General features: G+C 53.2%; 1 protein-coding gene across 2 annotated transcripts; it reads left to right on the forward strand.

Moving 5' to 3' along the window:
- Positions 1-528: 528 nt before the first annotated feature.
- Positions 529-27,435, forward strand: LOC142913363 (protein jagged-2-like). 2 transcript variants are annotated; one of them, XM_076060884.1, is made up of 10 exons: positions 529-999; positions 1,346-1,588; positions 2,992-3,046; positions 3,982-4,245; positions 6,713-6,773; positions 19,437-19,570; positions 21,198-21,317; positions 24,865-24,984; positions 25,724-25,888; positions 26,120-27,435. In XM_076060884.1, the coding sequence occupies exons 1-10, from the start codon at positions 892-894 to the stop codon at positions 26,539-26,541; spliced, it is 1,692 nt and encodes a 563-aa protein (XP_075916999.1). In that variant the 5' UTR covers positions 529-891; the 3' UTR covers positions 26,542-27,435. The 2 variants fall into 2 exon arrangements, with proteins under 2 accessions (XP_075916999.1, XP_075917000.1); XM_076060885.1 differs by having other exon boundaries at positions 1,349-1,588.
- The last annotated feature ends 383 nt before the right edge of the window (positions 27,436-27,818 follow it).

A 27,818-nucleotide genomic window follows, 5' to 3' on the forward strand; every position in this document is an offset into this window, starting at 1 on the left:
GAGAGTTAACCTCCTAGCCACCGTAGTGATGATGAGTGATGAGAGAGAGATAAATAACTCCAAATGTACAGCAGCAGACATCCTCAGGGTCTGTATTGACCCACGACCTCCATATACCAAGCGAGAGAGTTAATCTCCTAGCCACCGTAGTGATGATGAGTGATGAGAGAGAGAGAGAGAAATAACTCCAAATGTACAGCAGCAGACATCCTCATGGTCTGTATTGAACCCACAACCCCCCGTGTACCAGGCGAGAGAGTTAACCTCCTAGCCACCGTAGTGATGATGATGGTGATGATGAGAGAGAGACAGACACTTTGCACCAATCCAAGCGGTCAATGCGTTGCCACAGAATCTCAAACAATGAGTCGACAACAACGCCGCCCCCCTCCCCCCACCCCCCCTCCCCCCACCTGGTTCGCAGCTGTTGAAGCGGCACGCGGTTTGACGGCCGCACCTGGCCGAAGCAATTAACCACTCAGTGAATTAAGTGATGGGTTGGGGGGTTGGGCACCTGTAGCACAACGCGTGGCTGGGATAATGCAAATTAACACCACCACCACCACAATCATCTCGCGTCCAATGCTGATGTCATATCCCTGCACCACCATCACCACCACCGCCATCACCATCACCACCATCACCACCACCATCATCACGTGTGGAGAGGCAGAAGAGGGGAGGCGGTGGCGGTGGTGCAGAGAGGAGCTTACTCGAAAGACGGAGGAGGTGTGGAGGAAGGTGAAGTGAGGAGGAGAAAGGTGAGAAGGAGGAAGAGGAAGAGAAGGAAGAGGAGGGAGAGGAGGAGGGAGAGGAGCAGGAAGAGGAAGAGGAGAGAGGAAGAAGAGCAGGAAGAGGAGGAGGGAGAGGAGGAGGAAGAGGAGGAAGAGGATGAGGGAGAGGAGGAGGATGGGTGAACTGCATCTGCAGCGGCCCCACGCAGCAGGGAACTTTGTCCGCTACCTCCTCCTGCCCCTGCTGCTGCTGCCGCTGTGCGGGGTTCGTACTGCACCGGCCTCCTGCTGCCCCTGCTGCTGCTGCCCCTGCTGCTACTGCCACTGCTGCCCCTGCTGCTGCTCCTGTTGCTGCCCCTGCTGCTGCTGCCCCTGCTGCTGCTGCCCCTGCTGCTGCTGCCCCTGCTGCTGCTTCTGCTGCCCCTGCTGCTGCTGCCCCTGCTGCTGCTTCTGCTGTTGCTCCTGCTGCTGCCCCTGCCCCTGCTGCCCCTGCCGCTGCTGCCCCTGCTGCTGCTTCTGCCCCTGCTGTTGCTCCTTACAATGTCCCCCCCTCACCTCCCTCACCTCCCCCCTCACCTCCTCCTCTCCTCTCCCTCCCCCCTCCCCCCCAGCAGTGCGACGCCTCTGGCGACTTCTCCCTGCAGGTGACTTCTCTCCAGGCCCTGCCCAGCGGGGGCGACGCTCTGCGTGGCTCCTTCCCCTCCTCCTTCGTGGTCCGCGTCTGCCTCGGGGAGGCGTCCCACGGGCTGAGGCCCTCGCCGGGCCTCCGCCCGTGCCCCTTGGGCTCGGCCACCGCTCGCGGCGAAGGCGGTGCGGGGCTCCTCCTGTCAGTGGCCTTCGACTTCGCGTGGCCGGTGAGGGTGAGACGCTCACCTGGTGAGGGTGAGACGCTCACCTGGTGAGACGCTCACCTGGTGAGGGTGAGACGCTCACCTGGTGAGACGCTCACCTGGTGAGGGTGAGACGCTCACCTGGTGAGGGTGAGACGCTCACCTGGTGAGACGCTCACCTGGTGAGGGTGAGACGCTCGCCTGGTGAGGGTGAGATGCTCACCTGGTGAGACGCTCACCTGGTGAGATGCTCACCTGGTGGGGGTGAGACGCTCACCTGGTGAGGGTGAGACGCTCACCTGGTGAGACGCTCACCTGGTGAGGGTGAGACGCTCACCTGGTGAGACGCTCACCTGGTGAGGGTGAGACGCTCACCTGGTGAGGGTGAGACGCTCACCTGGTGAGACGCTCACCTGGTGAGGGTGAGACGCTCGCCTGGTGAGGGTGAGACGCTCACCTGGTGAGACGCTCACCTGGTGAGGGTGAGACGCTCGCCTGGTGAGGGTGAGACGCTCACCTGGTGAGACGCTCACCTGGTGAGATGCTCACCTGGTGGGGGTGAGACGCTCACCTGGTGAGGGTGAGACGCTCACCTGGTGAGACGCTCACCTGGTGAGGGTGAGACGCTCACCTGGTGAGACGCTCACCTGGTGAGGGTGAGACGCTCACCTGGTGAGGGTGAGACGCTCACCTGGTGAGACGCTCACCTGGTGAGGGTGAGACGCTCGCCTGGTGAGGGTGAGACGCTCACCTGGTGAGACGCTCACCTGGTGAGATGCTCACCTGGTGGGGGTGAGACGCTCACCTGGGGAGGGTGAGACGCTCACCTGGTGGGGGTGAGACGCTCACCTGGTGAGGGTGAGATGCTCACCTGGTGAGGGTGAGACGCTCACCTGGTGAGGGTGAGACGCTCACCCGGTCGGGGTGAGACGCTCACCTGGTGGGGGTGAGACGCTCACCTGGAGACGGTGAGAAGCTCACCTGGTGGGGGTGAGACACTCACCTGGTGAGGGTGAGACGCTCACCTGGCGGGGGTTGTGGTAGTGGGAATTGTGGTGGTGGTTGTGGTGGCGGTTGTGGTGGTGGGGGTTGTGGTGGTGGTGGTTGTGGCAGTGGTTGTGGTGGGGATGGGAGTTGTGGTGGTGGTTGAGGTGGTGGGGGTTGTGGGGGTTGTGGCGGTGGTGGTGGTGGTGGTGGGGCTTGTGGTTGCCATTTGCGGTTTTGAGCTATCACGGGTGAAGGGTAACCTCCTTTGTATAACAATTCACAGCTTTCTCCAAGTAAGAGGGGAGGGGAGGGAGGCAGGGAGGGAGGGAGGGGAGGGAGGCAGGGAAGGAGGGAAGTGAGAGAGGGGAGGGAGTGCCGTGACCTCGCCGTGACCTCGCCATCAATGAGTGACTCATTGACGGTGAGCTTGAACTTTGCAGCTGTGGTGCTCGCTGGCTGTGGATGTGTGGGAACAGCACAACGGCACCGCGCCAGGTACGTGCGTGTGTGTACGTGTGTGTGTGTACTTGTGTGTGAGTACGTGTGCGTGTGTACATGTGCGTGTGTACGTGTGCGTGTGTACGTGTGTGTGTACGTGTGTACGTGTGTGCGTGTGTACGTGTGTGTGTACGTGTGTGCGTGTACGCGTGTGTGTGTACGTGTGTGTGTGGGGAGCGATAGTGTAGCGGTTAGCGCGCTGCGCTATGAACCTGGCGACCCGGGTTCGATTCCCGCTCACGGCCAACACCAGTGACGATTATCTGAACCGGTCCCGGGCCTCCCCTAGGTCGACTCAGCCTCAAATGAGTACCTGGTGCGGTGTGTAAACATTGCCACTAGGGAGACAAAGGCGGTCGGGCGTGGTGCTGGCCACCCACCCCCTCGTGTACCGTTCCAGCCTTCATAGGTGCTCGCTAACAGCACTTGCCCCTACAGTCTGTTAAGGCTATATGGGGGATCTTTGTCTTTGTGTGTGTACGCGTGTGTGTACGTGCATATTGCTCACGTATGATGAGCGGTGGTGCAGTGGTTAGCTCACCGCGCTATTAAAATTCGCAGCCAATATTGAATTTATTTTTTTTAATGAATATAGTTTAAATATTTACGACCATATTTATTTAAATCTTCATATAACACGTATTTATTGTTCATATATTTATCTAGATATGTATTTACATAGTTACATAATACAGCAAAAAAAGTTACGTAAATATTCATGTAAATATTTCTATAAATATTCATGTAATATTTCTATACTCTTTGGTTCTTTTTGGTAAAGTCACGTAAAAAAACAACAAAAAATATTCATGTAAATATTTCAATAAATATTCGCACGCTTTTTATTTTGCACATTTTTATTTCGCTATTTATTTGAATCTTCACGCGACATCCTCCTCCTCCTCTTCCTCCACCCCCCCCCCCCCACACAGGAGGAGATCTCCGGCAGGTGACGCGAGCCGTCCACGTCATCGGCGACCGCCCCGGCGAGCCGTGGCGGACGCTGCACCACGCGGCCGCCGCCAACGCCACCGCCCTGGAGTACCGCGTCCGCGTGCGTTGCCACGCCGACTACTACGGCGCCGACTGCAAGCGGTGGTGCCGTCGCCGTGACGACCACTTCGGCCACAACGAGTGCGACGCCCACGGACGCAAGGAGTGCATGCCGGGCTGGGCGGGGGAATATTGTGACAGAGGTGCGCTGGTGGCGGTGGTGGTGGTGGTGTTGGTGGTAGTGGTGGTGGTGGCGGTGGTGGCGGTGGTGGTGGTGGAAGCGGTGGTGATGGTGGTAGCAGTGGTGGTAGCGGTGGTAGCGGTGGTGGTAGCGGTGGTAGCGGTGGTGGTGGCGGTGGTGGTGGCGGTGGTGGTGGTGGTGGTGGCGGTGGTGGTGGTGGTGGTGGTGGTGGCGGTGGTGGTGATGGTGGTGGCGGTGGTGGTGGCGGTGGTGGTGGTGGTGGCGGTGGTGGTAGTTTTGGTGGTGGTAGCGGTGGTGGTAGCGGTGGTGGTAGCGGTGGTGGTAGCGGTGGTGACGTGAGGCCCTGATGAAGCACACACACACAACACAATCCTTGACACAAATAAACCCCCGACACCTCCCTCGCTGCTGCTGAGCTCGTCAAGGAGCATGAACCACCACCACCACCACCACCACGCCAACTCCGCTCATTCTCGCAGCAGCAGCGGCCTTCTGGAGTGTTCTTTCCTGCCGATATCTTGGGGAGCCGCTGGGAGGCCGTGCACTCTGAAACCGCCGCCCCGAATTGACGACCTCGTTGCTTTAGAAGTGAATTATTTCTCAAGCTTGACGCGTAGGGAGCCTTTCACGACCGATATTTGTCGTAACAAAGGTTTGTTGGTATCAGATTGCATAAGTATCGATGTTGTGTCGTAACCCTCCACCACCCGACACAACCAATCAGTAAGGGATTTGTAACGTCAACAAAATGCCAATTTGTTACTATTATAATTTAAAGTAATGTATAGTGTAGTGTATAGTGTCGTGTATAGTGTACAGTATAGTAGTATAGGGTATAGTAGTGTATAGTGTAGTAGTGTAGTGTATAGTAGTGTTTAGTGTAGTGTATAGTGTAGTGTATAGTGTAGTGTATAGTGTAGTGTATAGTGTAGTGTATAGTAGTGTATAGTAGTGTAGTGTATCGTGTAGTGTATAGTGTAGTGTATAGTAGTGTATAGTGTAGTGTATAGTTGTGTATTGTATAGTGTAGTGTATAGTGTAGTGTATAGTGTGGTGTATAGTGGTGTATAGTAGTGTATAGTAGTGTGTGGTGTATAGTATAGTGTATAGTGTAGTGTATAGTGTAGTGTATAGTAGTGTATAGTGTAGTGCATAGTATAGTGTAGTGTATAGTGTAGTGTATAATATAGTGTAGTGTAAAGTGTACTGTATAGTGTAGTGTATAGTAGTGTATGGTGTAGTGTATAGTGTAGTGTATAGTGTAGTAGTGTAGTGTATAGTTGTGTATAGTATAGTGTAGTGTATAGTTGTGCATAGTATAGTAGTGTAGTGTACAGTATAGTGTATAGTAGTGCAGTGTCTAGCGGTGCATAGTGTGTGTATAGTCGTGTTTAATGTAATATATAGTGCAGTATATAGTGTAATGTATAGTAGTGTATAGTCGTGTAGTGTATATTAGTGTAGTGTATCGTGTAAAGTATTGTGTAAAGTATAGTGTAGTTTATAGTGTATAGTAGTGTGGTGTACAGTAGTGTATAGTATAGTGAAGTGTACAGTAGTGTATAGTAGTGTAGTATATTGTAGTGTAAAGTATAGTGCAGTGTATAGTAGTGTGGTGTATAGTGTACAGTAGTGTAGTGTATAGTGTAGTGTATAGTAGTGTAGTGTATAGTAGTGTAGTGTATAGTAGTGTAGTGTATAGTGTAGTGTGTAGTGTATAGTATAGTGTATAGTGTAGTGTATAGTAGTGTAGTGTATAGTAGTGTAGTGTATAGTATAGTGTATAGTAGTGTAGTGTATAGTATAGTGTATAGTAGTGTAGTATATTATAGTGTAGTGTATAGTAGTGTAGTGTATAGTAGTGTAGTGTATAGTGTAGTGTATAGTAGTGTAGTGTATAGTAGTGTAGTGTATAGTGTAGTGTATAGTAATGTCGTATAGTATATAGTAGTATATAGTAGTGTAGTGTATAGTGTAGTGTATAGTGTAGTGTATAGTAGTGTATATTATAGTGTAGTGTATAGTGTAGTGTATAGTAGTGTATTGTAGTGTAGTATATTATAGTGTAGTGTATAGTGTAGTGTATAGTGCAGTGTATAGTGCAGTGTATAGTAGTGTAGTATATTGTAGTGAAGTGTATAATGTAGTGTATAGTAGTGTAGTATATTGTAGTGTAGTGTATAGTGTAGTGTATAGTAGTGTAGTGTATAGTAGTGTAGTATATTGTAGTGTAGTGTATAGTAGTGTAGCATATTGTAGTGTAGTTTATATTGTAGTGTATAGTAGTGTAGTGTATAGTGTAGTATACGACATGAGCCCACCGGTGTGTTTGCAGAGTAAATCCACGACATTGACAATGTGTGTGAGCACCGTGACGTTTCGCCGTTACATCAACCAGTGGAATCGTCGCCGTGGTCGGGCGATTTGCCAGAATGGCGACGAATTTTCTCTTCGGCTTCCTGCCTCAGCAATTTGCAGGCCGGGCTGCGATTCGCTGCGTGGAGGCTGCGACGTCCCCGGACAATGCCGGTGAGCGAAACTTTGACGCCAACAACGCCGCAATGCACTCCCAGCGAGGCGTTGGACGACCTGCCGCTGAGCGTACCGACGTCGTGTGTCAAGTAGTGGAGTGTGTAGTGTAAAGTATAGTGTAGTGTATAGTGTAGTGTATAGTGTAGTGTAGTGTATAGTGTAGTGTATAGTGTAGTGTATAGTAGTGTAGTGTATAGTGTAGTGTATAGTGTAGTGTATAGTGTAGTGTGTAGTGTTTAGTGTAGTGTAATGTATAGTGTAGTGTATAGTAGTGTAGTGTATAGTGTAGTGTAAAGTGTAATATATAGTGTAGTGTATAATGTAGTGTGTAGTGTAGTGTATAGTGTAGTGTAGTGTGTAGTGTATAGTGTAGTGTAATGTATAGTGTAGTGTATAGTAGTGTAGTGTATAGTGTAGTGTATAGTGTAGTGTATAGTGTAGTGTATAGTGTAGTGTAGTGTAGAGTGTAGTGTGTAGTGTATAGTGTAGTGTATAGTGTAATGTATAGTAGTGTATAGTGTAGTGTATACTAGTGTATAGTGTAGTGTATAGTAGTGTATAGTGTAGTGTATAGTGTAGTGTGTAGTGTATAGTGTAGTGTGTAGTGTAGTGTAGTGTGTAGTGTATAGTGTAGTGTAGTGGATAGTAGTGTAGTGTTTAGTGTAGTGTATAGTAGTGTATAGTAGTGTAGTGTATAGTAGTGTAGTGTATAGTAGTGTAGTGTGTAGTGTATAGTAGTGTAGTGTATAGTGTAGTGTATAGTAGTGTAGTGTATAGTGTAGTGTGTAGTGTAGTGTATAGTGTAGTGTAGTGTATAGTGTAGTGTATAGTGTAGTGTATAGTATAGTGTATAGCGTAGTGTATAGTGAAGGAATGAACAGGATTTGCATTTTTAAACCATTTGCAACCGTTCCCTGACGACGTCAGCGCTGCATCGTCTCGCAGCCATACCTGGCGATGTCCACGTGGGGTCTCGTCAGGGCCGTGGTGTCCAACAGGCCACAATAGGCACCGTGGATGGGGGGAGGGAGGGAGTTGGGGATGATGGAAGTACTAACACTGCCCACAGACTCAACACTACCCATAGACTCAACACTGCCCATAGACTCAACACTGCGCCATAGACTCAACACTGCACCATAGACTCAACACTGCACCATAGACTCAACACTGCACCATAGACTCAACACTGCCCATAGACTCAACACTGCACCATAGACTCAACATTGCACCATAGACTCAACACTGCACCATAGACTCAACACTGCACCATAGACTCAGCATTGCCCATAGACTCAACACTGCACCATAGACTCAACCATAGACTCAGCACTGCCCATAGACTCAACATTGCACCATAGACTCAACACTGCCCATAGACTCAACACTGCACCATAGACTCAACACTGCACCATAGACTCAACACTGCACCATAGACTCAACACTGCCCATAGACTCAGCACTGCACCATAGACTCAGCACTGCACCATAGACTCAGCACTGCACCATAGACTCAACATTGCCCATAGACTCAACACTGCCCATAGACTCAACACTGCCCATAGACTCAACACTGCCCATAGACTCAACACTGCACCATTGACTCAACACCGCACCATAGACTCAACACTGCACCATAGACTCAACACCGCACCATAGACTCAACACTGCACCATAGACTGAGCACTGCCCATAGACTCAACACTGCACCATAGACTCAACACTGCACCATAGACTCAACACTGCCCATAGACTCAACACTGCACCATAGACTCAACACTACCCATAGACTCAACACTGCCCATAGACTCAGCACTGCACCATAGACTCAACATTGCCCATAGACTCAACACTGCACCATAGACTCAACACTGCACCATTGACTCAACACCGCACCATAGACTCAACACTGCACCATAGACTCAACACCGCACCATAGACTCAACACTGCACCATAGACTGAGCACTGCCCATAGACTCAACACTGCACCATAGACTCAACACTGCACCATAGACTTAGCACTGCCCATAGACTCAACACTGCACCATAGACTCAACACTGCCCATAGACTCAACACTGCCCATAGACTCAGCACTGCACCATAGACTCAACATTGCCCATAGACTCAACACTGCCCATAGACTCAGCACTGCACCATAGACTCAACACTGCACCATAGACTCAACACTGCACCATAGACTCAGCACTGCCCATAGACTCAACACTGCACCATAGACTCAAAACTGCCCATAGACTCAACACTGCACCATAGACTCAACACTGCCCATAGACTCAACACTGCACCATAGACTCAACACTGCACCATAGACTCAACACTGCACCATAGACTCAGCACTGCACCATAGACTCAACACTGCACCATAGACTCAACACTGCACCATAGACTCAACACTGCCCATAGACTCAACACTGCACCATAGACTCAACACTAACCATAGATTCAGCACCTCCCCATAGACTCAACACTACCCATAGACTCAACACTGCACCATAGGCTCAACACTGCCCATAGACTCAAGACTGCCCATAGACTCAACACTACCCATAGACTCAACACTGCACCATAGACTCAACACTGCACCATAGACTCAACACTACCCATAGAGTCAGCACTGCACCATAGACTCAACATTGCACCATAGACTCAGCACTGCACCATAGACTCAACACTACCTATAGACTCAGCACTGCACCATAGACTCAGCACTGCACCATAGACTCAACACTGCACCATAGACTCAGCACTGCACCATAGACTCAACACTGCACAATAGACTCAACACTGCACCATAGACTCAACACTGCACCATAGACTCAACACTGCACCATAGACTCAACACTGCACCATAGACTCAACACTGGACCATAGACTCAACACTGCACCATAGACTCAAAACTGCCCCAAAGACTCAACACTGCCCATAGACTCAACACTGCACCATAAACTCAACACTGCACCATAGACTCAACACTGCCCATAGACTCAACACTGCACCATAGACTCAACATTGCACCATAGACTCAACACTGCACCATAGACTCAACACTGCACCATAGACTCAGCATTGCCCAAGGACTCAACACTGCACCATAGACTCAACCATAGACTCAGCACTGTCCATAGACTCAACATTGCACCATAGACTCAACACTGCCCATAGACTCAACACTGCACCATAGACTCAACACTGCACCATAGACTCAACACTGCACCATAGACTCAACACTGCCCATAGACTCAGCACTGCACCATAGACTCAGCACTGCACCATAGACTCAGCACTGCACCATAGACTCAACATTGCCCATAGACTTGTAGTGTTGTAAGGACGAGCAGACTTCTTTAGGAGGCACACTCTGTTTATTGTATTACTTCCTTATACATCGCTTAACACACACAGAGGGATATTCGGTCCCCTCACCCGATACCCTAGGGAGGTACAGCCTCCAGACTTGGCGGGACTCACACGTCTACCGCTAACCTCCTTGATACCTAAGGAGGTACAACCTCCGGACTTGGCGGGACTCACACGTCTACCGCTATCCTAGTCCTCCGGCTAGGACCTAGGGGAGGCTATCTGACCCACCGCTGGCCCGGTGGGTCCTGACCACTGGGTATGCCGAGCCTTAGCCCTTAGAAGGGCTGAAAGGCTGGTCCAGGGTCCTAGCTAGGCTTCAGCCCAGTCTTCTGTCTTCGTGCCGGGAGAGAACCCCCGAGGTCCGTTGGGTCACCCATCTTATACCCCTTCGTGGCCAGGTAGAACCAATCACACATTCCCACGTGGAACCGTCTGATTGGTTCGCACCAAACCCTGGCCACGATCCGTTTCACCTCGACTGACCCCAACCGTTGTACCCAGGGGTAATGCTGCACTGCCCTGGTGGCAACGCAGGTTACGCAACAGCGCGTAGTTAACACCTCTACATCACCCCCTCCTTCGGAAGCTCCAGCCGTCCCGGCTGCAACAATGGGAACTCCGAAATTACCAACGGTAGAAGAATTGTGAGTGTGCCTCACGAACAACAAGAACAATTAAACCCCTATAAATACCCCCCTTAACAACATAACGTATGTACAAGGCACTAGACATGCCAAAAAAAAACATTATAACAACCGGCGAGATTTCGCGCGCGTGCGTTTCGCGGGACCATCGTAGGGGATGGCAGGCTTTGTTGGCGGCACAAGGGAAGGAGGAGGATGAGCCAGAGCATCCGGTGGGCCTTTAGGCATCTCCACGGGGACACCTGCTGCTCCACGGTCCATTGAGGCCGAACGTGGCCTGCATGGAGCCGTCACTCCCGCGTCATCTGCAGGAGGAATGACACGCCTGCGCTGCGGGTTAGGCACCAACGGGGCAACATCTGGCTCGTCGGACGCGTTGCACACTCGGCCCCCATGTCGTGTGTGTTGTGGAGGGACGCGTGGCGTGACGAAGGGTTTTAACCGAGAGGGGTGAACGCACCAGCGACGCCGTCCCCAGCGAATTTTAACACATTTGGGACGCAGGACTTCCACTACCTCAACCGGGCCTCGCCATGGTCTGAGGAGTTTGGCCGACGTGGACACCGGCACCTGGGGGCAGTGGAGCCATGCCCTGTCTCCCGGTGCCCACCGATGCGTGTACGACCGAGGGTCCCGCAGTCGCAAATTCGCCCGTTGGCGGGAAGCCGAATTTTCAATGGCGGCCTCCCGTGCCTCGGCCAACTTACGGAGGCTGAATCGCAAGTGGTCAACGAGCTTTGACTTTTGCGGTGGCTGTTCGATTTCCAGCCGAACGTCGGCGGGAGGAAAGGCATCCCTGCCGTACATTAGAAAGAACGGGGAAAATCCCGTCGCCGCGTGAGGTGCCATACGGTATGCGGCGAGGACCCCCGGAACCTGCAAGTCCCAATCGAGGTGGGATTCATCGACCTGATGGCATAACATAGCGGTGAGAGTTCTATGAAGGCGCTCCACCATGCCGTCGGTCTGGGGATGGTAGGGCGAAGTGCGCACTTTCTTAGTGCCCAACAGGCGGCACACATCAGTCAGCAAGGCTCCCGAAAAATTTCTTCCCTGATCGGTCAGCAACCGTTCTGGTGCGCCCTTGTCCAGGACGTAGCCTTGAACAAAGGCGTCCACAACGGCCGCCGCCGACTGGTTGGGGAGGGCCCAGGCCATAGGCCACCGTGTAAAATACTCTACCCCAACCAGAAGGTACTTATTACCCCGTGGCGTAGTAGGAAAAGGGCCCAAAATATCGAGAGCCACCAACTCATTTATACGAGAGACCGAAATGGGTTGCAGGGGTGGGCATGCCGGTTTAGCCGGTGGTTTACGTTGCGCACAATGGGTGCATCCCAGCAAAATGTCAGTGACGTCGCGCAGCATGCCCGGCCAGAAAAATTGCAACCGCAACAACCCAATGGTCTTATGAACACCCAGGTGCAATAAACGCTCATGCGCCGCCCATACGGCCTTGCATCGCAAGGCGGATGGCACGACGATTTTATGTTGACACGAGTCAGCATCCCAATGCATCAACAAGCCGCGCTTCATGACAAATGAATTAAATTTGCCCTGTCTTGGAACCGCATTATTCGCGTGGCGACGCAACCTCAATAATGACATGTCCTCGCCCTGGTGCCGACCCCATTCGGCCAAAGTTAGCCCGAGCAAATCGTCACTGGCCATTGGATCTGCATGATCCAACATCGGCGCTGAGGCTGTGGGAAGTGCGGCTGACACCGTTGTGAGAGGCGCGACCTGCGCAGGCGGTGGCGGCTTACAACGGCCCGAGCCCAAAAAACACGCACATTTTTGAGCCGGCGGAAGGCGAGACAACGCATCGGCATTCGTGTGTTGTGCACCCCTACGGTAAGTGACATTGAAATCGTAGTCCTGAAGGACTTCGAGCCACCGAGAAAGCTGCCCGGACGGTTGGTCAACCCGCAGAGCGTACTGTAAAGCCGAATGATCAGATCGCACGGTAAAATGCTGACCATACAGGTACGGCCTGTATTGCTGAATAAAAAAAACAATGGCCAGCAGCTCACGTCTGGTCACACAGTATCTTTGTTCAGCAAGAGACAAGACTCTGCTACCATAGGCAACAACCCTTTCAATGCCATCAACTTTTTGTGACAGAACACCCCCAATCCCCGTATTGCTAGCGTCGGTGTCCAACACGAATGGCACGGAAAAATCGGGGTACGCAAGGGACGGTGCCGTCACGAGCGCGTTCCGCAAGGAGTCGAACGCAGCCTGTTCTGCGTCCCCCCAATGAAACGCCACCCCTTTCGACGTAAGGGCGTGGAGCGGCTTGGCAATCGTCGCGAAGCCAGCAACAAACCGGCGGTAGTACGACGCAAAACCAATAAAACTACGAACATCGCCCGCAGATGTAGGGGTCGGCCAATGTTGAACACATTTGGTTTTTTCAGGGTCGGTAGAGATGCCCGAGCGGCTAACTATGTGGCCCAGATAGCGCACAGACTCACGCAGAAGGTGACACTTCTGCGGCTTGAATTTCAAGTTAGCGGCCCGCATTTTCAAGAAGACAGCACGCAACCGTTCGATGTGTTCGCCGAACGTGCGGCTAAAGACGATGACGTCGTCAAGATAAATGAGACATGAGTCCCACTGGAGCCCAGCGAGGACCAGCTCCATGAGCCTCTGGAACGTCGCTGGGGCCGAGTGGAGACCCATGGGCAATCTATTAAACTCGAAAAGGCCCTGTGGTGTCCGAAAAGCAGTCTTAGGTTTTGACGATTCGTCGAGGGGTAGTTGCCAAAACCCCGACAGAAGGTCCAAGGTGGAGAAATAGTGCGCCCCTGCCAGGGCATCCAATGACTCGTCCATACGAGGGAGAGGGTAGGCGTCCGCTACCGAGATTTTATTTAGGCGCCGAAAATCAACGCAAAAACGGAGACTGCCATCGTGCTTTTTGACCAGCACTATTGGAGCACCCCAGGGACTAGTGGAGGGAGAAATTATATCGGCCTTCAGCATGTCATCCACAGCCGATTTAACATGCTGTTTCTCCGCCGGGCTAAGCCGAAACGGGTTTTGTCGAATCGGGGCAGCGTCACCAGTATCAATGTGGTGACGCAGCAGCTTGGTGCAGCCAATATCAAATTTAGATTTACTAAAGACATCGGAAAATTCTCGCAGAAGAGCGCGCAATTTAATTCGCTGCGAATGAGACAGATCACCCGTGTCTGTGCAGAGCGCGTCCAACCATCTCTCATCCGATTCGGAAGGAGGTGGGACCTGCGGCGTGTCACGCACGTGTCCCGCGACTCCGGTCCCCAACGGCACCGGGGTCGCGTGAGCGAGCACAGTTCCTTGCGGAATGACGGTTGTGGACAATCCGACATTCAAAACCTGCAAGAACGGCTCCCTGTCGGCTGCTACGAGGGTCTGTGCAGCCACCAAATCTAACCCCTTAGCAGCTGCGTTTGAAGGCCCCAGCAAAATGCCATGTGCCGAGGCCTCCGGGGCTAGCGGTTTTTTAAGTTGCAAGGGCACGAGCATTTGTGTCCCTGGCGGAATGCGGACTGTGCTCGCAACAAACGCCTGCACCGAGGCACTAGCCATGCGCGGATGTGAGGGTGTGGGCAAGAACGCCATCCGTCGACCCGACGGGAGTTCGATGCAGCCTTGATCTACAAGGATCTTAATAGGCATTTTCGCGAGAAAATCAGTGCCTAACAAACACGGCACGGCGAGGGAAGAAGAGACCAAAATAGGCCCTGCCAATTTAATGTCTCCAATCGAAATTTGCGCCCGAATTTGCCCAATAATGCCAAGTGAACTGCCATTAGCGGCGAAACACGGGATAGAAACCCGTTCCAAGGGGCGGCATCGTACGGGCAGTATATTGTAAATCAGATCCGAAATGATCGTAGCCGACGCACCAGTATCGACCAACACGCGAAATTCCACACCCTCGATTGATCCGACAACCACGGATGAACCTGCCGTCGCCGCGACTACCCTATGGGCCAACTCAGACCACTGCCCAGGTCCGAGTGGCCGCGAACAAACGCCAGAATACCCCCCATCACACGCTGAATCGCGAGCCCTTCTTATGGTGCGCTGCAGTGTGTATGGTGTGAATGAGGGCCGAGCGTGAGAGGCGTCGCGACTTGCCTGGTTTTGCCGCGATGCCGTGGACGTCCTGTAGTCCTGGCCCCGGGATGCGGAGGGGCGTCGTCGAGGCGCACGGCAGTCAGAGGAGATGTGGCCTCGTCGGCCACAGTTGAAGCACGTCACGTCGCCGCGTGGAGCAGGCCGTCCCCGCTGCTGGTCGTTGCGGCGACCAGCGTGGTCGGACGATCGCCGGCCCGTTGACCTGGTCGCCATGAAGGCCCGGTCGGGGGAGAACTCGGCATCCCTGCTGGAAGACTCCGACGTCGAAGCCGAGGCGGCGATGGTCGATTCCGTGTGGAGCAGCAGATGTGCGTGGATGCACCGAGCGGCTCGTAGCGAGCACATACTGTCGTCGTCCACCGCTTGGATGACGATGCGCAGCTCGCGCGCCAGCTCCAGCATTTCCTGGAGAACGATGGCATCGATGGCCTCGTCGTCCATGCGAGGGTAACCCGCTCTTGCCATCGCCAGTAGAGCGGTCCGGAATGCCAACGGAGACTCTTTAGGGCGGCGTCGCCTGTCGTAAAATCGGCTGCGGACGTCGGATGGAGGCCCGTACACGTCGGACATCCGTCGGAGGGCCGATTGAAGAGTCGCCCTTTGTTGCCTGGGGATGGTGAGGAGCGAGACGAGAGCGTCGTCATCCAAAGTGGCCGGTAGTGCTCGGAGCGCCTGTGCGTCCGACCAGCCCACCATCTCTTGGTGGCTCAGGAAGCGACGCTGGAATGCTGCCCAGTCGCCCCCTTCAGATGTGAATTCTCGGAAGATGGGCAGGCGTTGTTGGATGGCGGACGTCGTCTCCCCCTCAGCTTGTACCGTCTCGAGCCGGAGATCGGCGATTTCCCGGCCGATAGAGTCTACTGTACCGTGTCGGTACAGTGATGACGCGGCGTCCGCTGAGAAAGTTGAATTCGCAGCGTCGCGTGCTGATGACGTTGCGGGTTGTGATGGGCCCCCCGCGTTCCCAGGATGCCCCTGGCTTCCGCTTCCGGCGGAATCACGTGGTTCCCCGGCGGGAAAATCAAAATGTCTGCCCTGGCCGGTGGCGGGAACGTCTGCCGGCGGTTGACTCGGCCTGCCCGCAACCTCCAAGTTGATCTCTAAGAGAATTGAGGCCGCGGCGTGTAGGAGTTGAGCGAGACGGCCGTGTGCTGCCCTGAGTCCATCCCCCATGGCAGGGGGAGCAACCGGCTGCTCAACCGGTGGCTGGGCGGCCGTCAACGCGGCAGCGTTTTCAGCGGAGCTGGGGGTGCATGCAGGTGAGACAGCGTTTTCTTCGTTCTGGCTCCGCGCGTGGGCTGAACTTCTGGTTTCCATTTCCAACCACTTCTGACACCAGTTGTAGTGTTGTAAGGACGAGCAGACTTCTTTAGGAGGCACACTCTGTTTATTGTATTACTTCCTTATACATCGCTTAACACACACAGAGGGATATTCGGTCCCCTCACCCGATACCCTAGGGAGGTACAGCCTCCAGACTTGGCGGGACTCACACGTCTACCGCTAACCTCCTTGATACCTAAGGAGGTACAACCTCCGGACTTGGCGGGACTCACACGTCTACCGCTATCCTAGTCCTCCGGCTAGGACCTAGGGGAGGCTATCTGACCCACCGCTGGCCCGGTGGGTCCTGACCACTGGGTATGCCGAGCCTTAGCCCTTAGAAGGGCTGAAAGGCTGGTCCAGGGTCCTAGCTAGGCTTCAGCCCAGTCTTCTGTCTTCGTGCCGGGAGAGAACCCCCGAGGTCCGTTGGGTCACCCGTCTTATACCCCTTCGTGGCCAGGTAGAACCAATCACACATTCCCACGTGGAACCGTCTGATTGGTTCGCACCAAACCCTGGCCACGATCCGTTTCACCTCGACTGACCCCAACCGTTGTACCCAGGGGTAATGCTGCACTGCCCTGGTGGCAACGCAGGTTACGCAACAGCGCATAGTTAACACCTCTACAGACTCAACACTGCCCATAGACTCAACACTGCCCATAGACTCAACACTGCCCATAGACTCAACACTGCACCATTGACTCAACACCGCACCATAGACTCAACACTGCACCATAGACTCAACACCGCACCATAGACTCAACACTGCACCATAGACTGAGCACTGCCCATAGACTCAACACTGCACCATAGACTCAACACTGCACCATAGACTTAGCACTGCCCATAGACTCAACACTGCACCATAGACTCAACACTGCCCATAGACTCAACACTGCCCATAGACTCAGCACTGCACCATAGACTCAACATTGCACCATAGACTCAACACTGCACCATAGACTCAGCACTGCACCATAGACTCAACACTAGCCATAGATTCAACACTGCACCATAGACTCAACACTGCACCATAGACTCAGCACTGCACCATAGACTCAGCACTGAACCCTAGACTCAACACTGCACCATAGACTCAACACTGCACCATAGACTCAACACTGCACCATAGTCTCAACACTGCACCATAGACTCAGCACTGCCCATAGACTCAACACTGCACCATAGACTCAACACTGCCCATAGACTCAACACTGCACCATAGACTCAACACTGCCCATAGACTCAACACTGCACCATAGACTCAGCACTCCCCATAGACTCAACACTGCACCATAGACTCAACACTGCACCATAGACTCAACACTGGACCATAGACTCAACACCACACCATAGACTCAAAACTGCCCCAAAGACTCAACACTGCCCATAGACTCAACACTGCACCATAAACTCAACACTGCACCATAGACTCAACACTGCCCATAGACTCAACACTGCACCATAGACTCAACATTGCACCATAGACTCAACACTGCACCATAGACTCAACACTGCACCATAGACTCAGCATTGCCCATAGACTCAACACTGCACCATAGACTCAACCATAGACTCAGCACTGCCCATAGACTCAACATTGCACCATAGACTCAACACTGCCCATAGACTCAACACTGCACCATAGACTCAACACTGCACCATAGACTCAACACTGCACCATAGACTCAACACTGCCCATAGACTCAGCACTGCACCATAGACTCAGCACTGCACCATAGACTCAGCACTGCACCATAGACTCAACATTGCCCATAGACTCAACACTGCCCATAGACTCAACACTGCCCATAGACTCAACACTGCCCATAGACTCAACACTGCACCATTGACTCAACACCGCACCATAGACTCAACACTGCACCATAGACTCAACACCGCACCATAGACTCAACACTGCACCATAGACTGAGCACTGCCCATAGACTCAACACTGCACCATAGACTCAACACTGCACCATAGACTTAGCACTGCCCATAGACTCAACACTGCACCATAGACTCAACACTGCCCATAGACTCAACACTGCACCATAGACTCAACACTACCCATAGACTCAACACTGCCCATAGACTCAGCACTGCACCATAGACTCAACATTGCCCATAGACTCAACACTGCCCATAGACTCAGCACTGCACCATAGACTCAACACTGCACCATAGACTCAACACTGCACCATAGACTCAGCACTGCCCATAGACTCAACACTGCACCATAGACTCAACACTGCCCATAGACTCAACACTGCACCATAGACTCAACACTGCCCATAGACTCAACACTGCACCATAGACTCAACACTGCACCATAGACTCAACACTGCACCATAGACTCAGCACTGCACCATAGACTCAACACTAGCCATAGATTCAACACTGCACCATAGACTCAACACTGCACCATAGACTCAGCACTGCACCATAGACTCAGCACTGAACCCTAGACTCAACACTGCACCATAGACTCAACACTGCACCATAGACTCAACACTGCACCATAGTCTCAACACTGCACCATAGACTCAGCACTGCCCATAGACTCAACACTGCACCATAGACTCAACACTGCCCATAGACTCAACACTGCACCATAGACTCAACACTGCCCATAGACTCAACACTGCACCATAGACTCAGCACTCCCCATAGACTCAACACTGCACCATAGACTCAACACTGAACCATAGACTCAGCACTACCCATAGACTCAACACTGCACCAAAGACTCAGCACTGCACCATAGACTCAACACTACCATAGACTCAACACTGCACCATAGACTCAACACTGCACCATAGACTCAACACTGCACCATAGACTCAACACTGTACCATAGACTCAACACTACCCATAGACTCTACACTGCACCATAGCACTGCCCATAGACTCAACACTGCCCATAGACTCAACATTGCACCATAGACTCAACACTGCACCATAGACTCAACACTGCACCATAGACTCAACACTGCACCATAGACTCAACACTGCACCATAGACTCAACACTGCACCATAGACTCAACACTGCACCATAGACTCAACACTGCCCATAGACTCAACACTGCACCATAGACTCAACACTGCCCATAGACTCAACACTGCCCATAGACTCAACACTGCACCATAGACTCAGCACTGCCCGCGTGTCTGCAGGTGCCGCTCCGGGTGGCAGGGCGAGCTGTGCCAGCGCTGCGTCCCCTACCCAGGCTGTGGCCACGGCAGCTGCAGACAGCAGCCCTGGCGCTGCAGCTGTGACAGTGGCTGGGGAGGCCTCCTCTGTGACAAAGGTGCCACTACCGCACCCCCCTCCTCCTACTCCCCCCCCCTCCTCCCCCCCCTCCTCCACCTACCCCCCCTCCTCCACCTACCCCCTCTCCCCACCTCCTCCACCTACCTCCCCTCCTCCCCCCCCCTCCTCCCCCCTCCACCCCCCAAGTCACCCGGTGAATTTCCCTCCACTCGCTCCCCATCCAACGCTCGGATGTGTCCATCAATATTTACCTATCATCATCATCATCATCACCATCATCCGTGGTGGTGGTGATGGTGGGGGTGGTGGGGTGGTGGTGGTGATGGTGGTGGTGGTGATAGTGGTGGTGGTGGTGGTGATGGTGGGGGTGGTGGTGATGGTGGTGGTGTTGGTGGTGGTGGTGATGGTGGTAATGGTGGTGGTGGTGATGGTGGTGGTGGTGATGGTGGTGGTGGTGATGGTGGTGGTGGTGATGGTGGGGGTGGTGGTGATGGTGGTGGTGTTGGTGGTGGTGGTGGTGATGGTGGTAATGGTGGTGGTGGTGATGGTGGTGGTGGTGGTGATGGTGGTGGTGGTGATGGTGGTGGTGGTGATGGTGGGGGTGGTGGTGATGGTGATGGTGGTAATGGTGGTGGTGGTGATGGTGGTGGTGGTGGTGATGGTGGTGATGGTGGTGGTGGTAATGGTGGTGGTGGTGATGGTGGTGGTGGTGATGGTGGGGGTGGTGGTGATGGTGGTGGTGGTGATGGTGGGGGTGGTGGTGGTGTTGGTGGTGGTGATGGTGGTGATGGTGGTTGTGGTTGTGGTGGTTGTGGTGGTTGTGGTGGTGGTGATGGTGATAGTTGTGATGGTGTTGGTGGTGGTGTTGGTGGTGGTGATGGTGGTGCTGCTGGTGGTGGTGTTGGTGGTGGTTATGGTGGTTGTGGTGGTGGTGTTGGTGGATGTGGTGGTGGTTGTTGTGGTGGTTGTGGTGGTTGTGGATGTTACATCATGGGACCTCCTCTGCCAGTACCAAAATATGATAATAACTTTTCCCCTTTTTTTCTGGCAACAAAACAGCGGCGTTAAGATGTTAAAACACCACACTGTGAAACCTTTTACAAGGCATGACGTCACTGCACGAACCACAATGCCTTGCGGTTCAGAATGAACCTCTGGTCTAGAGGTCACCTCTGGTCTAGAGGTCACCTCTGGTCTGGAGGTCACCTCTGGTCTGGAGGTCACCTCTGGTCTAGAGGTCACCTCTGGTCTGGAGGTCACCTCTGGTCTGGAGGTCACCGCTGGTCTGGAGGTCACCTCTGGTCTAGAGGTCACCTCTGGTCTAGAGGTCACATCTGGTCTAGAGGTCACCTCTGGTCTAGAGGTCACCTCTGGTCTCACACCGTTTGAGACGAGGCTCTAAAGAAAGCCGTCTCTGGTGTGGACCAATCAGCTTCAAGGACAGCGCATCATCATCATCTACTATCAGATGATGTGTTTTGTTTGCATTCTGACCACAAGCATTTTGGTTAATGCAGTGACGTGATTCCTTGTAAAAGGGTTTCACAATTTGGTGTTTTAACATCTTAACGTCGCTGTTTTGCTGCCAGATAAAAGGGGGAAACCCAATTGTCACACGGTGGTGGATGTTGTTGTTGCCGTTCCCCTCCCTCGCTTCTCGCTAGATCTGAATTACTGCGCCAGCCACCAGCCGTGCTTGAATGGAGGCAGCTGCATCAACGCCAAGCCGGATGAGTTCACCTGCAACTGCCCCCAAGGGTATTCCGGCATGAGCTGCGAGATAGGTGAGTGTGTGGTGAGTGTGTGGTGTGTGTGTGTGGTGTGGTGAGTGTGTGTTGAGCGTGTGGTGAGTGTGTGGTGAGTGTGGTGAGTGTAGTGAGTGTGTGTGGTGAGTGTAGTGTGTGTGGTGTGTGTGGTGAGTGTGGTGAGTGTGGTGAGTGTGTCGTGAGTGTGTGGTGAGTGTGTGGTGAGTGTGGTGTGTGTGTGAGTGTGGTGAGTGTAGTGTGAGTCTGGTGAGTGTGGTGAGTGTGGTGTGTGTGTGTTGAGTGTAGTGAGTGTGTGGTGAGTGTGTGTGGTGAGTGTGGGGAGTGTAGTGAGTATGTGGTGAGTGTGGTGTGTATGTGGTGAGTGTGGTTAGTGTTGTGAGTGTGTGGTGAGTGTGTGTGGTGAGTGTGGTGAGTGTAGTGAGTGTGTGGTGAGTGTGGTGTGTGTGTGGTGAGTGTGGTGAGTGTGGTGAGTGTGTGGTGAGTGTGTAGTGAGTGTAGTGTGTGTTGTGAGTGTGTGGTGAATGTGGTGAGTGTGGGGAGTGTGTGGTGAGTGTTTGTTGAGCGTGTGGTGAGTGTGTGGTGAGTGTGGTGAGTGTAGTGAGTGTATGTGGTGAGTGTAGTGTGTGTGGTGTGTGTGGTGAGTGTGTGTTGTGTGTGTGGTGAGTGTGGTGAGTGTGGTGAGTGTGTCGTGAGTGTGTGGTGAGTGTGTGGTGAGTGTGGTGTGTGTGTTGTGAGTGTAGTGTGAGTGTGGTGAGTGTGGTGAGTGTGGTGTGTGTGTGTTGAGTGTAGTGAGTGTGTGGTGAGTATGTGTGGTGAGTGTGGTGAGTGTTGTGAGTGTGTGGTGTGTGTGTGTGGTGTGGTGAGTGTGTGTTGAGCGTGTGGTGAGTGTGTGGTGAGTGTGGTGAGTGTAGTGAGTGTGTGTGGTGAGTGTAGTGTGTGTGGTGTGTGTGGTGAGTGTGGTGAGTGTGGTGAGTGTGTCGTGAGTGTGTGATGAGTGTGTGGTGAGTGTGGTGTGTGTGTGAGTGTGGTGAGTGTAGTGTGAGTCTGGTGAGTGTGGTGAGTGTGGTGTGTGTGTGTTGAGTGTAGTGAGTGTGTGGTGAGTGTGTGTGGTGAGTGTGGGGAGTGTAGTGAGTATGTGGTGAGTGTGGTGTGTATGTGGTGAGTGTGGTTAGTGTTGTGAGTGTGTGGTGAGTGTGTGTGGTGAGTGTGGTGAGTGTAGTGAGTGTGTGGTGAGTGTGGTGTGTGTGTGGTGAGTGTGGTGAGTGTGGTGAGTGTGTGGTGAGTGTGTAGTGAGTGTAGTGTGTGTTGTGAGTGTGTGGAGAATGTGGTCAGTGTGGTGAGTGTGTGGTGAGTGTGTGTTGAGCGTGTGGTGAGTGTGTGGTGAGTGTGGTGAGTGTAGTGAGTGTATGTGGTGAGTGTAGTGTGTGTGGTGTGTGTGGTGAGTGTGTGTTGTGTGTGTGGTGAGTGTGGTGAGTGTGGTGAGTGTGTCGTGAGTGTGTGGTGAGTGTGTGGTGAGTGTGGTGTGTGTGTTGTGAGTGTAGTGTGAGTGTGGTGAGTGTGGTGAGTGTGGTGTGTGTGTGTTGAGTGTAGTGAGTGTGTGGTGAGTATGTGTGGTGAGTGTGGTGAGTGTTGTGAGTGTGTGGTGAGTGTGTGGTGAGTGTGGTGTGTGTGTTTTGAGTGTGGTGAGTATGTGGTGAGTGTGTGGTGTGTGTGTGTGTGAATGTGGTGAGTGTAGTGTGAGTGTGGTGAGTGTGGTGAGTGTGCGTTGAGTGTAGTGAGTGTGTGGTGAGTGTGTGTGGTGAGTGTGGTGAGTGTAGTGAGTGTGTGGTGAGTGTGGTGTGTGTGTGGTGAGTGTGGTGAGTGTGGTGAGTGTGTGGTGAGTGTGTGTGGTGAGTGTGGTGCGTGTAGTGATTGTGTGGTGAGTGTGTGGTGTGTGTGTGTTGAGTGTGGTGAGTGTAGTGTGAGTGTGGTGAGTGTGGTGTGTGTGTGTGTTGAGTGTAGTGAGTGTGTGGTGAGTGTGTGGTGAGTGTGTGGTGTGTGTGTGGTGAGTGTGGTGAGTGTAGTGAGTGTGGTGAGTGTGGTGTGTGTGTGGTGAGTGTGTTGAGTGTAGTGAGTGTGTGGTGAGTGTGGTGAGTGTTGTGTGTGTGTTGAGTGTGGTGAGTGTGTGGTGTGAGTGTGGTGAGTGTGTGGTGAGTGTGGTGAGTATGTGGTGTGTGTGTGGGGAGTGTCGTGAGTGTGTGGTGTGTGTGGTGAGTGTGTGGTGTGTGTGGTGTGAGTGTGGTGTGTGTGTGGTGAGTGTGGTGAGTGTGTGGTGTGTGGTGTGAGTGTGGTGAGTGTGTGGTGTGTGGTGTGTGTGGTGTGTGTGGTGAGTGTGGTGAGTGTGTGGTGGTGGTGGCGGTGGTGGTGGTGGCGGTGGTGGTGGGGGTGGTGATAGTGGTGGTGATAGTGGTGGTGATAGTGGTAGTGATGGTGGTGGTGATGGTGGTGGTGGTGATAGTGGTGGTGGTGATGGTGGTGGTGGTGATGGTGGTGGTGGTGATAGTGGTGGTGATGGTGATAGTGGTGGTGATGGTGGTGGTGATGGTGGTGCTGGTGGTGGTGGTGGTGATGGTGGTGGTGATAGTGGTGGTGGTGATAGTGGTGGTGATAGTGGTGGTGATGGTGGTTGTGGTGGTTGTGGTGGTTGTGGTGGTGATGGTGATAGTCGTGATGGTGTTGGTGGTGGTGTTGGTGGTGGTGGTGGTGCTGGTGGTGGTGGTGTTGGTGGTTGTGGTTGTGGTGGTGGTGATTGTGGTGGTGGTGTTGGTGGATGTGGTGGTGGTTGTTGTGGTTGTGGTGGTTGTGGATGTTACATCATGGGACCTCCTCTGCCAGTACCAAAATATGACAATAAGTTTTTCCCCTTTTTTTCTGGCAACAAAACAGCGGCGTTAAGATGTTAAAACACCAAACTGTGAAACCTTTTACAAGGCATGACGTCACTGCACAAACCACAATGCCTTGCGGTTCAGAATGAACCTCTGGTCTAGAGGTCATCTCTGGTCTGGAGGTCACCTCTGGTCTAGAGGCGACCTCTGGTCTAAAGGTCACCTCTGGTCTCGAGGTCACCTCAGGTCTCGAGGTCACCTCAGGTCTAGAGGTCACCTCTGGTCTAAGGTGACCTCTGGTCTTGAGGTCACCTCTGGTCTAGAGGTCACCTCTGGTCTAGAGGTCACCTCTGGTCTAGAGGTCACATCTGGTCTAGAGGTCACCTCTGGTCTAGAGGTCACCTCTGGTCTCACACCGTTTGAGACGAGGCTCTAAAGAAAGCCGTCTCTGGTGTGGACCAATCAGCTTCAAGGACAGCGCATCATCATCATCTACTATCAGATGATGTGTTTTGTTTGCATTCTGACCACAAGCATTTTGGTTAATGCAGTGACGTGATTCCTTGTAAAAGGGTTTCACAATTTGGTGTTTTAACATCTTAACGTCGCTGTTTTGCTGCCAGATAAAAGGGGGAAACCCAATTGTCACACGGTGGTGGATGTTGTTGTTGCCGTTCCCCTCCCTCGCTTCTCGCTAGATCTGAATTACTGCGCCAGCCACCAGCCGTGCTTGAATGGAGGCAGCTGCATCAACGCCAAGCCGGATGAGTTCACCTGCAACTGCCCCCAAGGGTATTCCGGCATGAGCTGCGAGATAGGTGAGTGTGTGGTGAGTGTGTGGTGTGTGTGTGTGGTGTGTGTGTGGTGAGTGTGGTGAGTGTGTCGTGAGTGTGTGGTGAGTGTGTGGTGAGTGTGGTGAGTGTGTGTTGAGTGTGGTGAGTGTGGTGAGTGTGTGTGTGTGTCGTGAGTGTGTGGTGAGTGTGTGGTGAGTGTGGTGTGTGTATGTTGAGTGTGGTGAGTGTAGTGAGTGTAGTGAGTGTGTGTGGTGAGTGTGGTGAGTGTGGTGAGTGTGTGGTGTGTTGTTGCCGATCCCCCCCATAGACTCATCACACGGAGACCCATAGACTCATCACACACAGAGACCCATAGACTCACCACGCAGAGACCCATAGACTCATCACACAGAGACCCATAGACTCACCACGCAGAGACCCATAGACTCATCACACAGAGACCCAGAGTCTAATCACACAGATACCCATAGACTGACCACACAGAGACCCATAGACTGACCACACAGAGACCCATAGACTCACCACACAGAGACCCATAGACTCACCACGCAGAGACCCATAGACTCACCTTACAGAGACCCATAGACTCATCACACAGAGACCCATAGACTCACCACACAGAGACCCATAGACTCACCACACAGAGACTCATAGACTCATCACACAGAGACCCATAGACTCATCACACAGAGACCCATAGACTCACCACACAGAGACCCATAGACGTACCTACGGCCTTCCTGTGTTTTTTGTGCGCCATCAGGAGAGAAGGTGGACGATGACAACGACGACAACGAGGAGGAGGAGGTGGAGGAGGTGGAGGAGTGCAGCAGCGTTGACGGTGTTGGCTCCTCGTGTGAGTCCAGCGAGGGCGTCACGACCATCGACGGTGGCAGATTCGTCCCCCCGGCTTCCGCCGGCGTGGATGGTGAGTGGGGGGGGGGGGGGGGGTGATAGGGGACTGAGTAGTTGACCGTGATGGTGGTGACGTTGAGACTTAGGAACACACGGAGCTCTGGAACGTTACTTGTTCGTTAGTAGAGTTGTCCGCCTGCAATTGCATGGTACCTAAGTAGGGGAGTATTTGGAGTTTGTGGTCTCAATCCCCTTCCTCCCCCCCCCTCCCTCCATCCCCCTCCCTCCCCCTCCCCTCCCCCAGGCTCCCTGCTGCCTGTGCTGCTCCCCCTGTCGCTGGCCGTCTGCCTGCTGAGCGGCCTGGCCGTAGGCCGCCGCTGCCGGCCGCGGTGTCTCAGGCGCCGGCCCAGGGAAGTTTCCTGGATAGCTAACGACTTGGGCGGCGGCGGCGATGGCGGCGGTGGTGGCGGTAACACGGAGGGCGGTCGCTCCCCCAAACTTCCTCCCAAAGGCCCCGACGAGGTGCGCCTGGAGGCACGGGAGATGCCAAAGCTGGGAGAGCGACGGCTCCCACTGACGCCGGAATGGGGAGCGAAGTTCTCCAAGCTCGGGGGACTGGGAGCTGAAGACGTGAATGTTAATAACGTGTCGCGAGTGAAAATACACGCGGCCACGGAGAGACGAGAGGGGAAGGGGTCTGAGAGTGGGGGGAGTGGAGTGGAGTGAGATGAGAGGGGAGAGGTAGGAGAGTGAGTGGAGTGGAGTGGAGTGAGAGGGAGAGGCAGGAGAGTGAGTGGAGTGAGATGAGAGGGAGAGGCAGGAGAGTGAGTGGAGGGGAGTGAGAGACAGGAGAGTGAGTGGAGGGGAGTGAGATGAGAGGGAGAGGCAGGAGAGTGAGGGGAATGGAGTGAGATGAGAGGGGAGGGTCGGGAGAGTGAGTGGAGTGGAGTGAGATGAGAGGGAGAGGCAGGAGAGTGAGTGGAGTGAGATGAGAGGGAGAGGCAGGAGAGTGAGTGGAGTGGAGTGGGATGAGAGGGAGAGGCAGGAGAGTGAGTGGAGGGTAGTGGAGTGAGAGGGAGAGGCAGGAGAGTGCGTGGAGGGGAGTGGATTGAGAGGGAGAGGCAGGAGAGTGAGTGGAGGGGAGTGAGATGAGAGGAGAGTGGAGTGAGATGAGAGGTAGGTGAAGTGCATTTGTGAGCAATTTTTTTCTTAAATTGTCCAAGTAATTTCCTGTCACGCGACTGCCGCGTTCAATGCGACGATTTGTGGATCAAAAACGCGACAGAATTTACGATAAATGTGCGTTGATGAAGTGGCAAGCCAACCAGCGTCAAGGGGCGACCTAAATGTGGGGCTGGCGTACTCGATCCACAAATCGCTTCAACGATAAAACATTAATGAATTAAAAACGTGACAGCTTCATCTGTACTCAAACACGAACATAGATCATCAATGTCGTGGCTTTAGCTCTCCAACACACAACTGGTGTGCCGTGCAGGTAACGAATTGGCACATTCTGTTTACGTGACGAACCTGACTAAATGGGCTGTCGGGTGGTGGCGGGTTTGAAGACATTCATATATCTACGCCATCTAACCAATAAAAAACCTCTGTTGTGTACCCCGGGTGTAAGATCTTTGTTAGCTCGCGCACATCCTCGGCATAATCAGGCAGGTCCTCACCGGGTTGGCGACGGCGTGCCTCTAAGGCTGCTTTTGCCTCCTCCTCATCGCGCGTACCGAAACGCAGATCAAGTCGGCGCATCAGCTCCTCTAGCTGTGTCTGCGCGCTTGCGGGTAGGGCTTCCACAAAATCGGCTGCCCGCCCATCCAGATTCATATTAAGTTGACGTAACGCCTGCGCGTCCGTCCACCCACTAATTTCCTTAGCCCCTAGGACATTGCGGGCAAACGCTTTCCACGAAGGGGTACCCCGGCCGGTGAATATATGCCTTATTTTTGCGTGGGGTAACGCGGGGGTTCGTACCGCTTCTGACGCCAAAC

This window comes from Petromyzon marinus, unplaced genomic scaffold, assembly GCF_048934315.1.
Source record: "Petromyzon marinus isolate PM22_M1 ecotype Great Lakes invasive population unplaced genomic scaffold, UKy_Petmar_22M1.pri1.0 PM_G_Scaffold_25, whole genome shotgun sequence".
Taxonomy (NCBI): domain Eukaryota; kingdom Metazoa; phylum Chordata; class Hyperoartia; order Petromyzontiformes; family Petromyzontidae; genus Petromyzon; species Petromyzon marinus.

Coding starts and splice junctions, on each gene's coding strand:
- LOC142913363 (XM_076060884.1), top strand. CDS start 892: ATGAGGGAGAGGAGGAGGATGGGTGAACTGCATCTGCAGCGGCCCCAC. Junction 3,047..3,981: donor GCACAACGGCACCGCGCCAG/GTACGTGCGTGT, acceptor CCCCCCACACAG/GAGGAGATCTCCGGCAGGTG. Junction 25,889..26,119: donor GGCTTCCGCCGGCGTGGATG/GTGAGTGGGGGG, acceptor CCCCTCCCCCAG/GCTCCCTGCTGCCTGTGCTG.